This window comes from Marmota flaviventris, chromosome 14 (assembly GCF_047511675.1).
Source record: "Marmota flaviventris isolate mMarFla1 chromosome 14, mMarFla1.hap1, whole genome shotgun sequence".
Taxonomy (NCBI): Eukaryota; Metazoa; Chordata; class Mammalia; order Rodentia; family Sciuridae; genus Marmota; species Marmota flaviventris.
The window spans coordinates 62,689,145-62,705,553 of NC_092511.1; the positions used below are offsets into that span (position 1 = coordinate 62,689,145).

Genomic DNA, 16,409 nt, shown 5'->3' on the forward strand with positions numbered 1-16,409 from the left:
TCATCATCGTTTACATGACTCTGGTCTCATTCCACACTGATCTGGACCAGGCCATTGTACTTCTCTTGGGAACAAATCAATCTTTCCCACATCCCCGGGACTTTACATTTGATGTTCCTGCTACCTGGACTTTTTTTAAAGCCCTGAGTTCTTATTGCACAGAGGAGTTGTCATTATGAACAATGCATTTAGGAAACTGGTATTCAGGATTCACTACATGAAAGGCTTCACACTTTCCATCTTTTGATCTCTTAAACTTTGCAGATGACAAAACTAGGGCTTGGAAAGACCCGAGACCAACTGGCACTCCCATGCCAGCCTCCCATGCCACAAGACCCTTCTCATGGCTCTATGCCCATCAGGATAAGAAATTTAGACATGAATCCCTCACATTTGGGATGGTCTTGGAGCAGTCCCCCTGGCAATATTTCTAGTGGCTTTTTTATATGTGCTTTGACACTGCATGCATGCGTGGATAGGTTCTGGGTCACACCTTGTGTGTGGGGTTGGCATGGCAAATCATCTGGCTCATTGTCAATTCATTTGTGTCAGTTTTTCTGGTGTCAATTTGCCTACTGACTACTTCCCCCCCAATTTAACTCATGGAGTACAGATATCCTATTTTTCAGTCCTTTGATGCATTTTGGATTTTAGAAGGTCAATTTGTCTAAGTGCATTTTAAACTTTTCAGTGTAGCACAGTCAGTGACTGTTGGGTGTGATGGATATTTGCCAAGCTTAGGGACTTCCCAGACTCCTTTGAAAAACTTTGTTTCTTTTTGTGATGCTAGAGATGGAATCCAGGGCTTCATGCATGCCAGGCAAGTGCTCTACCACTGAGCCACATTTCCAGCCCTGAACATCTTTCTTATATTTTGAGATTTTTCCACTTTATGACTCCTGACTCCCTGGCCTGCTTTTGTAGCTTCCCTTGCAGCTAGGCCATGGGTGTGGGACTAAATCTCTGCTATTCCAGCTGTAAAATGTCAATTTAAAAGTCAATACCCTTAAGAAGGAAATGCTAGATAGAATTCCTTCCATCAAGGGTGCAAAGAGACAGACATCCAGCTGTTAAGGGCAGATGTGGCACATCCTGGCTATAGCATCCCATGTCTGGCATCAGGAGTATGAGCAGAGATGCTAGCCCAGTGACCATAGCAATAGAATTTCCCCTGGCAGAGTTTTAGGGTGGAGCCTAGGCATCACTCTCAGGTGGTTAGCTTCCAAGCCTAATTCTCTGATCCTCCAGAAGGTCCAGTAAGGGATTTAATATTCTTCAATAAACGCCTTTTGTCTTTAAGTTAGCTTGAATGGGTCCTGTTTGCACCTCTTACAAATGAAATGAGATTGTGAAACCTTATAGCTTCCATTTTTAAATTTTAAATTTCCCAATCTCTGAAATTTATTCATTAAATTTAAAATTTTAAATTTCCCAATCTCTGAAATTTATTCATTATAATTGAACCATGAAATAAAGAGGTTATACAGACTGTCAGTGCCCAATATTAAAAATAACATGAAATTTATATACAGGCCAGGTCCACCACCCTCATTCTTAAAATTCTCTACATGATCCCATGCTGCAACTTGATAAATCCTAACAACAACAACAACGACAACAGCAACCACAAAAATAATATTTGGCAGAGGGAGGTCTTTTGGCAAAGTAATGTCTTTCTAGGATAGTTCATGAGGTCTAGTGGCCAGGCTCAGGCCAGTGTAATGTGGGGACAGTGCCAGCACCAGCCTGGCATGAAATTGGAAAGCTGGCATCCACATCTAGTCAGACCACCCTTGGTTGATATTGGCCTGTGTCTTCTACCTCCCTCTTCCAAAACTCTACAGCAGGTGAAGACATAGACATACTGGGCATGGTGACTCATGCTTGTAATCCTAGCAACTCTGGAGCCTGAGGAAGGAGGATGAAAAGTCTGAGTACAGCCTGGGAAACTAAGGAAGACTTTGTCTCAAAATATAAAGTGAGAAAGGTCTGGGGGTGGACCCAGAGGAAAAGCATCCCTGGGTTCAATCCCTAATACATAAAACCCTAAACCAAAAAACAGACAAGGACACAGACACATTGATTTGTTAATGATAGATTTCTTATATTCCATAATATTTGTCACATGTGTTGCTTTTAAGTCTCTGACTAAACAGTTGATCCCTTAACAGCAAGAATATTTTTTAACCCTTTTATTTTTAGGTAGTTCTGAGGATCAAACCCAGTGCCTCACACTTGCTAGGTAAGTGCTCCACCATGAATTAAAACCCCAGCCCCAGGAATCATAGTTTGTTTCCTTGAATCATTGTAAGGGTTTAATAAATATTTATTGATTGATTTTTGTCAGGGAGCTATGGAGTGTAAATTGTATGACTGTCCATCACTTTTCAATGTCCACATGTGCCTGTGTGTGCGAGAATCAATGAATAACAAACTCTAGGTGTGGAGTTTGGAATCCAAAGAAATCAAAGATACAAGTCTCAGTGTTGTGTGGGTACTTTCCCCTTAGTTTGTCATGTCTGAATTGTGGCACATACAATAACTACTCCAAAGTTGGGTGCAGTGGTGCATGTCTGTAATTCCAGCCAGTAGGGAGACTGAAGCAGGAGGATTGCAAGTTTCAAGCCACCCTTGGAAACTTAGTGAGACACTTAGTTTTGAAACTCAAAAAAAAAAAAAAGAGGATTAGGGATGTGGCTCAGTGGTAAACTGCTCCTGGATTCAATCTATGGTATGGTAAAAAAAGAAAAGAAAAGAAAAGAAAGAAACCCAGAAAGAATATTCCAACCATCTCCCAGGATTATTGGGAGCTTTGTAAGAGATAACCTATACTTAAAGCACTTTGTGATCATTATCTGGTCCACATGAAATGGGACCAGAGAGGGTAGTGGAGGGGCCATTACAATTAGTCTGTGGAAAAGTTATCACGGTTGCCCTGGTCTCACTGGCTTTGGTCTCACCTGCCTGGGGACAATGGGTTTTTATAGTGCAGGGATATTGGCTTTTCAAGTGTTTCTAGGTAGCAGGCAATTTCTTCTTACCCCCTGCCTTAGCCCAAACCATTGATTCAGCCTCAGACTTCATAACACCTAAACCCATAGCCAGCTCACTGGCTCAGGCCCTTATCTTATAGTTTCTCTCTTTTCTTGTCTCTGGTCTCTGACCCTTTTTCCCTTATCCAGTGGAGGGCTGTTATTGTCCTACAAAAGCAAGTGTAATCATATCACTTCCTGCTTTAAACATCTCTGTTGGATATCTTCTGTTATCTAAAGACAGAAGCCCAGATATGAGGCTGATGTAATTAGGCGAGAGATACTGAGTGTGTGAACTGCGGTAGATAGAGAGGTGGGAAACATTTGAGAAATGATATATAAAGCATATAAAGCTAAACTCTCTGTACTGCTATACAAAATGTGAACCATGGACATCTTTAGGATTTCTATGCAATAAATACCTAATTACATGCCTACAATTTGAAGGGCACCATTCTAGGCACTGTAAATATGAGGGAACAACATAGACACAGACTATCCCCTTTTGTAGTTTGGTCTAGTGAGAAGAGAAAGAATAGGAAATCAACAGAGCCAAATAATAGTGACTTGGGAACTTGAGAAAAAATGGTCAGAGGAAAGCCCTCTGAGGAGGCGATATCTGAGATGAACCTCATTGAGGGAGAAAAGGCAGCAAGAAACAGGTCTGGAGAATATTCCAGATCGAAGAAAAAGAAAGAGCAAAGGCTCTTGGGTGGGAAAGAGCTTGGCATTTTTCGAGGAAAGCATGCCAGAGTGAGTGCTCAGCAGTGTACTGAGGAAAGTCTTACGGGATAGAGAAGGAAGCAGGGATCTTAAAATCTGGTGTTCATTGTTAGTACAAATTTTATTCGAAGACTAGAAACTGGCAAATGGCTTTGAGCCAGGAAAAGACAGTCTGGTTTGTATTTTAAACACATGACTTTGGTTCCTGGTTGAAAAAGACATTATAAGCTGGAAATGGAGGCACAGGCCTGTAATCCCAGCAACTTGGGAGCTGAGGCAGAAGGATTGCAAGTTCAAAGCCAGTGTCAGCAACTTACCGAGGCCCTAAGTAACTCAATGAAACCCTGTCTCTAAATAAAATATTAAAAAAGGGATAGGGATATGGCTCAGTGGTTAAGTGCCCCTGGGTTCAATCCCCAGTACCAAAAAAGACATCATAGGGGTCAACATGCATGGGGGTAGAAAAGAATGGAAACAGTAGTACTGGCTCTGGCCAAGTTATTGGTGGCTTGGCTAGGATGTGTCCAAAGACATGGAGAGAGAAATGTCATCAATACTCAGGGTCAATTTGATAGGTCAGACTGACTGCTTGTTGATGGATTAATTAATGTGAGGATGAGTAGCAAGAAGGAATCAAGGATGATTAAAGTGAATAGGATACCATTTACTGACACATCTGGACAAGGAAAAAATTGGGGGGAAAAAAAGTTGAATCCAGTGTTGTATATATTAAGTGTGCAATGCTCTCACTTCATGGAGATGACAAATGGCAGTTGGAATAAGTCTGGAGCTCTGGGAGAGGTCCTTGCTGTAGAATTATCTTTGTGAGTCACCCTGTGCAGATGACATAACAGTCGTGGGGCTGGAGGGATTACCCAGGAAGAGAATGTAACAAGATCAGAGAATAGGGTGGAAGGTAGCCCTGGAATACTCCAGCAGTCACCAGTATAGAAAACAGGAGTTGAGGAGCCTGGGGAGTGAAGTTAGTGGAAAGCCATTAGAGTGAAGCATCTGGTTCTGACTGGGTGTCAGAAGGTAAGCCCAGATGCAGCATGTGAACAACTGTCCCTAGAATCTTTGAGAGATGGAGGAAGAAAAAGGGCAGGGGACAGAAGAGAACACAAGATTTTAAACACGTAGGCCATTATGGTGACTATGATCAAAGCAGTTTGGTTTCAATCCTGACTGGAGTAAAGGGGAAGAAGGCTGAGGATGTGCATTTGGCAAGGGTACACAGCTTATAAGTTTTGGTGCAAGGTGGGGTCATGTGTGTGTGTGTGTGTGTGTGTGTGTGTGTGTGTTCCCTAACAATGAACATTTATTTCTTGTTTTCTTCTTCTAGGACTTGATACTAGGACTTGAACCCAGGGCCTTGACATGCTAGACAAGCACTTAACCATTGAGCCACGTCCCCAGCTTAATATATGTAAATCTGGGGACCTTGCTTCTTTCAGTATCTCTAAGCCACTACACCCCACCAAAGTCCAAGATCATCCAGTTTTACACTTACTATCACCTATTTTTGCCCACAATTTAGACCCAAAGCTGCAGACAACGCTCCTTTCCTGCCTTCTTCATTCCTGCTCCTAGAAAGGAAGGATACAATAATGGGGAAGAGAATAAGATCTTAAAGTCAAAACGGATATGGGCTCCTTTTACCATCCACCACTGGTTAGCCATGAGGCCTCGGATGCCTCAGTTTCCTCATATGTAGTACAGGATTAGTAAAACCCATAGCTTATCAGTGGGGTGAGGGTTAGATGGGCCGACAGTTCTAATGGCTGTGAGAGTAAGCAAGCAGTCAAGGCGGCTCCCTTTGCATCAGCGTTAGGCGGACCGGTTGAGCCCTAAATTAGGGTGAGAACCAGGATGCTTCAGAAGTGTGACTGGGTGATGGGGACCCCTCACACGATCTCCAAATACCAGACGGTGTCCCTCTCCGCGACTGGGCCAGGGCGTGTGCGGGTCCAGTGACTTGTCTTTCCAGTCATTCCACGCCTCCTGGGCCAGAGATCACGCGCCCCCCACCCGTAGCCGAGCCTGACGCGGCGGTGGCTCATGCGCCTTTGCGTTCCAGCCTCTTGCCACGGAACACACGTCCCATCCCCGGCGCCCGGCCCCGCCCCCTGCCCCAGGCGAGTCTCTGTAGCTTGCCCGCTCGGGTGTCAGAGCGGCCGCGCCCGCGGGCTGTGCACGCTGATTGGTTGTCCCGTGCCGGCGGGCGGCCCGCGGGCGCACACACCCTCCTTGCGCGGCCAATGAGATTGCGCGCGTCACTGACCCGCCCGCCCATGAGCCGGCAGCCCCTCAATAAGCCACATTGTTGCACGAACCCCAGCGCTGGAGTCCCTGGCCACCGCTGGCAACGCTGTGTCACTCAGCTAAGATACGCGGGAGGGAGCATAGCGCGAGTGAGCCCGATAGGTCCGATCGCCTTAGTGGAGTCGGGCTGTGATTCTTGCTAAGTTGAGCCTTAGTGACCCTGTGGGAGAAGTTAGCGCCTTGACGCTGGGCATCCAGACTCGTCGCCAGAAGCGATACTTAGGCGCCTTCTAGCAATTTTGACTCCCCAAGCCTGTTTTTAGAGACTCGAGATCCCCCAGCCCGCGTTAACCTTCTCTGTGTACCGCCAGGAATCCCCGCTCCTGCCAGGCAACCGGGCCCGCATACAAAGCGGTCAGACCTCGCTACCCGCTTCCCCTGCAAACACTCGCGCCTCAGTTTCCCAAGTCCGCGCCGCCTGGCCGCAACAGGATGATTGCCTCGCATATGATCGCCTGCCTCTTCACGGAGCTCAACCATAACCAAGTGCAGAAAGTAAGTAGTGGCGGGCTGGGGCGGGTTGGCTCGCTTCCGATAAAGTTGCGTGTTCTCCGGGAAACTCTTGGATCTTGCCGGGACCCGCTTCCTCCTCATTCAGGGAGTGGGACGCAGGAAAAGTCTTGAGTAGCTGGGAAACTCCTGGGCGCGAGGAGCCACGTCCGCTAGGCGCTGGCAGACTTGTGCGCGCGTGCGAGTTGCCAGCGCTCGAGTACCGCCTGGCTCTCTTCCTCCCTGCTGTCCCGTGCGCGCTCGCGCTCTCCCCCTACCCCTTTTCCCCAGCTTCTTTTGGAGGGGCGGGTAGCTCGGCACGTAGTCTAGGACTGTTGGGCCCACGTGGGAGGAACCCCCCCTCCGGTAGCGAGTTCCGGCGAGAGCACGTGGGGAGAACTGTAGCTGGGGGAGGAGGCGCCGCGGCCGCGTGGGGCTGCTGGGGGCCTCCAGCGCTTAAGGACTCGTTTAGGAGGCGTGCTGTTCCCCCTAGTCGTCCCTCCTCGCCTTGCGGAGGAGGGCCAGAGGAAAAGGCGACCCAGGAAGGAGCGGGAAAGCGCGCAGACTAGCTCTGCCGCCGCGCCCCCTCCCCGGAACTGAGGTGCCCGGAACTGAGGCTCCACGAGGGGCGTACATCCCCCTAGCAGATCTGCCTCTGGACGGCTCCGCCTCGCGTCCCCGGGTCCCGCCTCCCAATGGGGGTCGCCCTTTTTGTTACTTTTTGGTTTTCCCTTAGAAGTTGCTCGGAGAGGACCCCTCCCCCTCCCCAGATTCCTTGAGATTTTGTGGTTCTGAAAACCAGCCTTTTCCTGCGCCCAGGCCCCGACTTGTCGGTGCCCCTTGCGCTTTCCGCTGCCCCCAGACCCGAGCTCCCTCGGCGGCCTGCCGGTTCATTTACATAAGAAAGAGCCTCGGGCCCTGCTGCGAGCCTCTCTCTCCCTGCCTCGGGGTATGAAGGTGGGGGTGGGTTAGTTAGGGCCAGGCTCCTGGCGCTTTCACTCTGGGGGAGAATTGAGTTTCTGAAATACCTTGGATTAAGGGTATTGGCTCCTGGCCTGAGTCCTTGACTATGATTTGAGGGAGGGGATGGTCTGGGCTGGGGGTGGGTGGGAGTTTTCTTTTATAGCTGTGAGGCAATGACAGCATTGCTCAATTACATATTTGAGATTTCAGGGTCCAATGGGAACACTTATTTAGGGAAAATGTCTTGACATCGTTCTGTGGGGCGAACTGTTTATATTCCCATTTTGGCGGTCCTGAGGGCATAGGAAAGAATGGTAGTTTATAATCTTGATGTTTCCAGAGCCATGGCAGATGAACCTCAGACCTGAGGGGGATCCAGAGGCGCTGGTTTACTCTGTAAATGTCTTTACTTTCTGACCCCTTCTTGGGATGTGGCCCTGCACTTTAATTCAGTTTATTTAAAAGCATGTCTTTGGGCTGGCAGGATCTTGGCAATTTCTGTAAGCTTCTCTGCCCAAGATAGGAGTTAACTGTGTGTGGGGGGAAGACTGTCATCTCTTGGCAAGCTCTAAAATACAAAGTGGAGGATCATTAATCCCAGGGAGGTCTCAGTTGAGTGAATACCGCTCCAGGACATTTGAATTCTTGAACAAGTTTGCTTTTCCCTCCTTCAGAGGAAATAAGACTGTGGAACTGTGAAGTTGTACTATTCTTGGGGTCTGGAATGGGGGTCATCTCCCCGGATTCCAGAGTGGAAAGAAAATTAGCCAGAGAATCTGGAAATGAGTTTTAATGTCTTGTGACTTATTCACCACAGGACCTTGAACCGCTTTGACTTACTATTTATTTTTGTAAGATGCATAAGGGAGCAGCCTTGTCCATTTTAGAGAAGTATGATGAGACACAACAAAGTGAAAATATCTCTCCTGTAGGCTTCTCTTCTCTAGGAGCCACCTTTCAGTCTGTGAAGTGTCCCTGAGAACATTTGGATGTATTTCCTGTAAGTTACCAATGGGGGCAGAGTTGAATCAGACCTTTAACTCACCAGGTGTCAGATCCCGGATTTAAGTTCTTAGTTTGGGTGAGCAAAGCTGTTTGATTCTAGCTGTAGTTACATGGAAAGTAAGAAAAGAATCAGAATGAATTTCTGGATGGAAGAATTAGGAGAGAAGGATGAAGTTTGAATTTAATTTTATAGTCATTTGGAAAGGTCTTTATTTGAACTGTTCTGAAATTCCTCTGTGATGACATCATCTTACCTATTCTAGTTTGAGAGCATGGACAGGTTTATGTCACCTGTCCAGAACTAGCCCCATTAGGAATCACTTGTCTCCTATGGACAATCCTAATGTTTTGGTCTTTAGGGTAATACTAAGGGTTATTTGCTCACTTTTGCTGATTGAAACTTTGGAACTCAAGAGCAAACAGAAAATATCTACTCCGTACCTGGCACTGTCCTAAGCTCTAGACATAGATTACCTCAAAAACACTTAAACAACCCTGTGAGATAAGTGCCATTATTAAGAGCATCCCTATTTTGCTGGTAAGGAACTGCAGCACAGAGTAACTTGCCCAAGGTCACTAGCTTTTTTGCAAGAGCACTGTGGTGGTTTTTTTTTTTTTTTTTTGCTTATTTTTCTTTTTGTAAGAGCACCATGCTCATGACCACTACTTGCCTACCTCTGAGGAACATAGTGGATTACTGATTTATGCCTACTGGTAGCAACTGTACTCAATAATGTCCAGAAATAGAACTAGCTCTCCTATTGGGAGCTCTGAAATCATTTTCCTTTCTGACTGCTCCACCTTTGTCAGCTGGTCTATGGGTTACTTCAGAGGCCTCCTAAAGTTTCCCCATTTCTGTTCTCTTTTTGGAGCTAGACTGAATTATTTCAAAAGCCTCTGACAACTTTGTATTGGTTACTGCATGTCCTGGACCCCATCCTTCATCTTCAGCCTCTTCCTCCTCTCCCTCTTTTCATTCCCCAAAGACTTGAATTGCCATACCTTTAAGTGTATGCCGTTCACATTGGGTCATTCCACCTTTGCCCTTGTGGCATTGAACATGCAACCTAGCTTTTCTCAACATGACCCCTTCCAGCTCCAATGCTACTTCCTCTTCCTGCTTTTTATTACCCCTCCTGTGTGCCCACGTTGCTGCACTTGAATCTTGCATGGTGTTGGTTGCATTTCTACCATACATGAGAGTTGGTGGTTTTCAGTTTCAGTTCCTTCCTCAGGACAGGCCAAATCCTGACTATTTCAATTTTATCACCATGATTTCTGTCCGCCGTTGAGGTGGGCACTCAGTGAGAATGAAAGAGGAGGCCTTCTTGGAGAAAGAAGCGGAATAAAGAATGGGCAGATGAAAATGGGCAGATGGGCAGAAGGAAATGCAGTTCTCAGGGCTACTCTTTCCTTGGGATTATGGCCTAAGACTGATCCTGAGTGGCAGAAAGACAGAAGGGGGTACCTTTCCTGTTTTAGCAATCAAGGCTTTGTGTCCTATCTGGAGAAATAGAAGATTCATTTTATTGGGGTAAATTAATATTCAAACTATAAGATTTTTGTTTCGTAGGAATAAGAATCAGAGCAGAGTTAACTGTAGATCTGAAATTAAGCATTTACCTCTTCCTTTATCCATTGATCAAATTGTTTTGATACACGTAGATTGAAAAACATTTTATGCCAATTCTGGAATATACAGAGCTCACTTATGGCTTCTTTCTGTATAAGCAAGTGGTGACCTTCAACTGTGGACTTGAGGGGAGCATCTTGGAAGCAGAATGATTCAGCAGCAACCAGAGTCAAGACAGATAAGAATTTTAATTTCTTCTTCTTCTTTTTTTTTTTTTTTTTTCCTTCTTTCTTTCTTTTCTTTCACCTAAGGGTGCAAGGCTTTCTGGGTACCATGTAGGAAACAGAAACACTTTGCATTTATCTGGAGAGCTAAGTCTCCAGGGAAAGATAACTTAAGGCTATTAAACCTAAAGAGGATACATTGCCATGGGTTGGTGGGGAGTGAGTGCCAATTAATTTCTAGATAAGGGGTTAAAATAGTGGGGGTAAACTACTTGCTAAAACCTTAATAAAATTATTTTTGACTATTAATTCCTGCTGGGTTAACTGTCAGGTACAATGTGTCATTTTTTTTAGTTTGTAACATTTTACTGTCTTAATACAACCCCTTCTGTTGCTCAGAAGGCAGCTGTTGGTGGTAGTAAGAATACTTTGTAGCTTTTGTGAATCATCCATTTGCCAAGATCCTATTCACTAAGAAGCACTTTTTTTTTTCTTTATTCTTGAAGGGATTAAAATTCCCTCAGGCTGCTCAGCCAAAGTCAGCATTTTACTTTTTTTTATTTCTTCTCATTTTTCAAAGTTGAACTTTTCTAGTACCCCGAGGAGTTTGGGGACAGTTGAGAGCCCTTTTCTAGGGAGAATCAGAGCAACACAAACCACAGAGTTAAATGTGGCAGCTGGAGTAAGGAGATCTGATGTACCAAAAAATCTTGGGTGCCCCAGAAAGTGGGCCTCCTTTGTTTAGATACTTCCTGTTTCAAAGACCAACTCTTGATAAGAGGTTCCTCATTATCATTGCGGAGTTTTGAAGTCAGCAAGTTTGGTTTGTTTTCTAACACTGTATGTTGTCTGTTGTTGCCATTTCAAAGCAGTAGGGGTGGGGTGTGACAAATCAAAACCCCACGTTCACTGGATACCTCTTGACATTGTCCCTCTTTCTTGCACTGGAGGGGTTGTTCCTGATTATTTCTAAAACTGTTTTTTCAACCTTGGTGTTTTTGACAGTTTGGGCCAGAAAATTTTTTCGTGAGGGCCTATCCCAGCAACAGAGTCAAGATTTGTAGACCCTATCCAGCTTTATGGAGTTCTATTTTTTTGTTGTTGTTGTTTTGTTTTGTTTGTTTTTTTACTATTCCTTTAGAGCAGTATTTTTAAACTAGGAGTGAATTTTGTGCTTCGGGCAACTTTAGCAATGTCTGTCACCATTTTGGGTTGTCACAGTTGGTGGGTGAGTATGTTTTATTGGCATCTAATAAGTAAAAGCTGAGGGATGGATGATAAATACCCATCCTGTGTCCCGTCCCGTCCCCCCCACCCCGGCCCCATTCTCTGTAAGTAATTATCTGGTTCAAAATGCCTGTAGAGTGGAGGTTGAGAAACTGCTTTAGAAGAACATAGCCCGTTTCCCTTTTTTCCTTTCAGTTTTCAAGTACATCATTCATGGTTGTATAGCTAGTTGGCAGCCCTGGTTGAGACCAAAGCCCTCAGCTTTCAATAGTGTGTCACATCGTGGGAAGTCATGGTGGGAGATAGGCTTTTACAAATAAGGAATTTAAGGTGAGGTTACCAGTCTCCAGCTGTCGACAGATGCCCATGATCTCTCCCTGAAGGGTGGGTTTCCTGAGGCAGGAGCCAGTTGAGGTTTCTCTGTTCTCAACCAGAAAAATGGAGGCGGTGCCCATTTTCCAGGAAACCAGTGGGAAAGAAGTCTGCTCTTGTCCTTGGGAAACTCTCGCTGTGACTGTGTTGGAGTTTCTAGGGAGGCTGAGTATCTGCCAGGCTTAAGGACAAGGCAGGCGTGTGACCTGGTGAAACCTGAGCTCAGGAGCTGCTGTAGCTGGGGAGCAGAGGAGAGGGGCCAGTGATACCCACTGAGGTACAGGGACAGTCCAGCAGTTCTTGGGGGGGGAGGCTGTATAGTGAGATGTGGAGTCGGGCTCCCTGGGGTTGAATCCTGACAGGGTGAGCTTGGGCTAGTTTTGAAGCTTCTCTAGGCCTCAGTGTCTTTCTTTTATAAAAGGGAGAGATTGTTGAATACCATCCTAAAGATGATCGTTTTAAGGATTAAACAGAGAAAGTGTTAATAAGTCAAGCTCTTAGAACTATTATGGACACATAGTTATTATGTAATGAAATAATAGTACACAGAAGGAAAAAAGAAAGACACTGTTACCTACCCTCCTTGCCTTATCCAGGTGGACAGGAGCAGAAAAAGGCCCTGCTTGGACCTAAAAATAATTCCCATGAGCTTCTTTTAGAGTATGTGGGTACTAGCTTGCCTGTGCTTCCTTATGATAGATTTGATCAGAGGACTAAGGGCTGCGGTGGGGGAGAGTCCTGGAGCTGGGAAAAAAGGAAACATCTTTGCTGTCCCTTTCAGCTTCTAAAATCTCTTACCTGAACTTAGGAGAGCCAGCCTTGACCCCCTCCTCTAACATGATTTCTTTCTGGTTCTCTGAGGCACAACCCCATTTGGTGATCGATCTCTGGGATGCCTTGCCCATTGATGCACCCCAGGTTGAAGCATCTTTCTTGTGATGCCATGAGAAACACAATTGCATTGAATGATCATGGTGTTAGTTTACTCACTCCTGTTCACTGGTGAATGCCCTCCCTACTGTTCCCCAGTAAATTCCCAGAAAGTACAAGGGTAGACACCCCAAGGGCAGTTGCTCAGGCTTCTCCCTATGGAAGTTTTCTTCTGTTGTAGAGTTTACCTTTTGGATCCTTGCTCACCCTTGCTCATGTCTGCCCACTGAGGAAAGCCTTTGAGGTGTCCTGGGCTGAAGAATCATAAGACAGGCCTTGAGAGGCTTGGCTCCCCTTGACTCCTGGAGATTCCCTGAAGGGTCTCAGCAGGGAGCTCTTTGCTCCTCATGTTCAGACCCCTGGCCATAGAGTGTCTTCCCTCCTGCTGAGAGTAGGGTGCCCCTACTTCTTGACAAACCTCAAAGGATCCTTTGTGTGGAACCCACACTCTGGAAACCGGGTATGGTGTATGCCTGTAGGCAGACAGGCAGGAGGAGTCCAAGTTCAAGACCAGCCTCAGGAACTTAATGAGACCCTGTCTCAAAAAAAAAAAAAGGGGGGGGGGGTGGGGTGGGTGGGTGGAGTGGTGGTGCTAGGGGTGTAGCTCAGAGGTAGTGCTTGCCCAGCCTGTGCAAGGCCCTGGGCTCAATCCCCCAGCACCAGAACCAAAAAAAATCTCAAAACAACCCAGTTTGGAGGTCTGGAGTCTTGACCTTGTTCCTGTGAATAGAATCACACATTTCCCTGGAGTGCCACCCTCTTTTACAGGTGGGTCACAAACTTTTTGTGCTGTTGTCTCTGGATCTCTAAGCATTTCCTTGACATTCCTTTCCTGGAGGGACCTTGATATTAAGCCTTATCTCACAGGTCACCAGCAGATTGAGTCAGGCTCTGAAAACCAAGCTCTGGTGCCCACCCCCGCACCTACCCAACCTTCTTACCTCCTTCACCACGGCTCCTGGGTTGGCCCCTGGAGGCTGGAGGTGGTCTGTATTTTCAAAAGACCTATTCTCAACCTTTTTCTTTTCTCTGTATCATTGAATGAAGGAAGGAATGAAGCCAGACAAACTACCTGACTACTTTAATTAGAGTTAATGAGAGCTTTTTAGGTTGCCTTCTCCATACCCATTTTCAAATTAATTAATTAATTATTGCTGTACTAGGGATTGAACCCAAGGCTTCTTGCGTGCTAGGCAAGTGCTCTGCCACTGAGCCACATCCCCAGCCCTTTTTATATTATTTTGAGATAGTGTCTCATTAAGTTGCCTAGGCTGGCTTTGAACTTGGTATCCTCATACCTCAACCTCAAAAGTAGCTGGGTTTACAGGCCTGTGCTACTGTTGCCAGTTTCTTCTTTCCCATTTGAGGGGCTTCCTCTTGGTTATGCGCTCTCCCAAATATTCCTATTTCAGTACCCTCTGTGAGCTGGCTGCAGTGGTGCACACCTGTAATCCCATCTACTCAGGAGGCTGAGGCAGAAGGATTGCAAGTTTGAGACCAGCCTGGGCAATGTAGCAAGACCCTGTCTCAAAGTAAAAATAAAAAGGACTGGGGATGTAGCTCAGTGGTAAAGTGACCCTGTGTTCAATCCCCAGTATCAAAACCAAAATCAAACCAAACAAACAAACAAAACCTTCCCTGAAGCCTTCCAATGATGTCCCATTAGTTCCTTCCCCTCACAAGCAAGTACAGTGCTTACTAAGAGCTGGCTTCTGACCACATGCTCTTTGTGTGGTAGCTGAGCTACCCTTAAACTGCCTTCGGGGTAGGAACTTTTCTTATTATTTATCATTTAAATGAAGGTAACAAGCTCAGAACCAAGGACAAGCTAGAATTCAAAACCTGGCAGCCTGACTCCAGAGCCCATGCACTTTCCCCTCAGCATGGGGCTGCTCATGGTGGTTGATAATGTTTCAGTTTCATGGGGTTATGAGTCAGGTGTCAGCCGGGAAGGGATCTTTGGGATCACGTAATCCAAACTACTTTTTACAGTCAAAGAAGCCAGCTGCTACAAACTAAATGAATCAGCCCAAGCTTTTATAGGATCTGGAACCCAATCCCCCAATCCCTGTCCTGTTTCCTTTAAATACTATCTGTGTAGCATGCACATCTTTAAGGTTCCTCAAAAACAAAGTAAGAATTTGCTTTGTGGGCTGTCCCTGTGGGGACCCTATAATTTATTGCCACTTTTGAGAGTACTATTCACAGCCATGCTACCACCACAGGTGCCAACTGAGATTGTCTTGGGCAAGCTGGGACATATGGGTGCCTCTCCTATGGTGGGTGTGATCTTGGGGTGGGTATCAAAACAAACAGACTGGGAGGTCTGGTGCTAGACATGTGGAGCAGAGGGATAGAACCAGAGGGATTTGGTTCAGCAGGTGGTGAGATGGCAGCAGCAGAAGTGGGGAGTGCAGATGTCACTGTGAGGTGAGAGGCTCAGAAGGCAGACTCTGGTCACTGGCATGGCACTGTCCAGGGGTGGGCAGAGTGTTATCTCTAGGGAATCTAACATCCTAGGCAGGGCAGGCGGCGGGGTGGATTGGGAGGAAATGATGTCAGGATCTTATACAGTGAGAGTGCAAGCCTGAAGAGCAAGGTCAGATACACAGCACCTGTCAATGTGGTGTAGCCCACTCTTCCCCTTCACCAAGTTGCTCTTCCAACTCTTCTCTTGGCATTCCTACCTCTTCTAGGTAACCATAACAAAGATTTCTTGAGCACCTAGTTTATCTTGAGTGTTGAGAGAGCTGCGGGCATCACAAATATGACGTAGATTTAGCTGGTACCTTTAGTCCTCTGGTGAGAATGAAAGAAAGAGGTGTCAAAAGTACATTGACATGGGCTGGAGAAAGACCATTTGTGCTGAAGGGCGAGTGGGGAGTTTGTTAGGTCAGAGGAGAACATTCTAGGCATGGGAGTCTACACATTCATGTATTTCTAACCTTTTTCAAGACAATGGATCCTTAAAATTGATTTGATGTGTGTGACTTAAGTGATTATAAGTCTGCATTTTATTACAATGAAAGAAACCACCTGTTGTCTGTCCTCACCTTCAGTTTTATGATTGGAACTTATTCTTGGGAATTTTCTCCAAGCCTCAGTTTCCTTGTCAAACATTTGTTGTCTTATTTGCTTCCTGCCATCCATGGACTGAGTCTCTTTCTGGAAGAGGCTAGTGTCTGCTTTACCCTGGTATCCTTAGTGCCCAATCTTGGCACACTCAATTTGGTGCTCAATCAATATCCATTGGGTAAATGAACTTAGCCAGGTCGTGTACATCTGGGATATATTATTCCTTTGCACTGCTGCTCCATAGCCAGAACACAATGTCTGAGGACAGAAGGGCCCTGGGCTAGGCCTCCCAAATGTCCATCTCCTGGACCCAGGGACAGGTGCTGCTGCCTGAGGTCTGTCTGTCTGTAACTTGATGCAGCTGAGAGTGAGAACTGGAAGAACAGGAAACCCTGTGACTCACCACGGTGCAACAGGATCCTGGAGGAGTGGCCCATATGCCTCCCTGGTCAACTCCACACTTACCCTGCTGCC

The 16,409-nt window shown here is 46.1% G+C and overlaps 1 protein-coding gene across 4 annotated transcripts in view; it reads left to right on the plus strand.

Annotated features, from left to right (window-relative positions):
- The first annotated feature begins 6,065 nt into the window (after positions 1–6,065).
- Positions 6,066–16,409, plus strand: part of Hk2 (hexokinase 2) — a 59,794-nt gene continuing 49,450 nt past the window's right edge. The window contains exons 1-2 of one of the 4 annotated variants that reach the window (XM_071601766.1): positions 6,066–6,166; positions 6,389–6,572. In XM_071601766.1, the coding sequence (XP_071457867.1) occupies positions 6,510–6,572 (63 nt within the window). In that variant the 5' untranslated portion in view covers positions 6,066–6,166; positions 6,389–6,509. Of the gene's footprint in view, positions 6,180–6,388; positions 6,573–7,823; positions 7,844–13,548; positions 13,629–16,409 lie in introns of those variants that run through there. The other 3 variants (XM_071601765.1, XM_071601767.1, XM_071601768.1) reach the window with 3 other exon arrangements.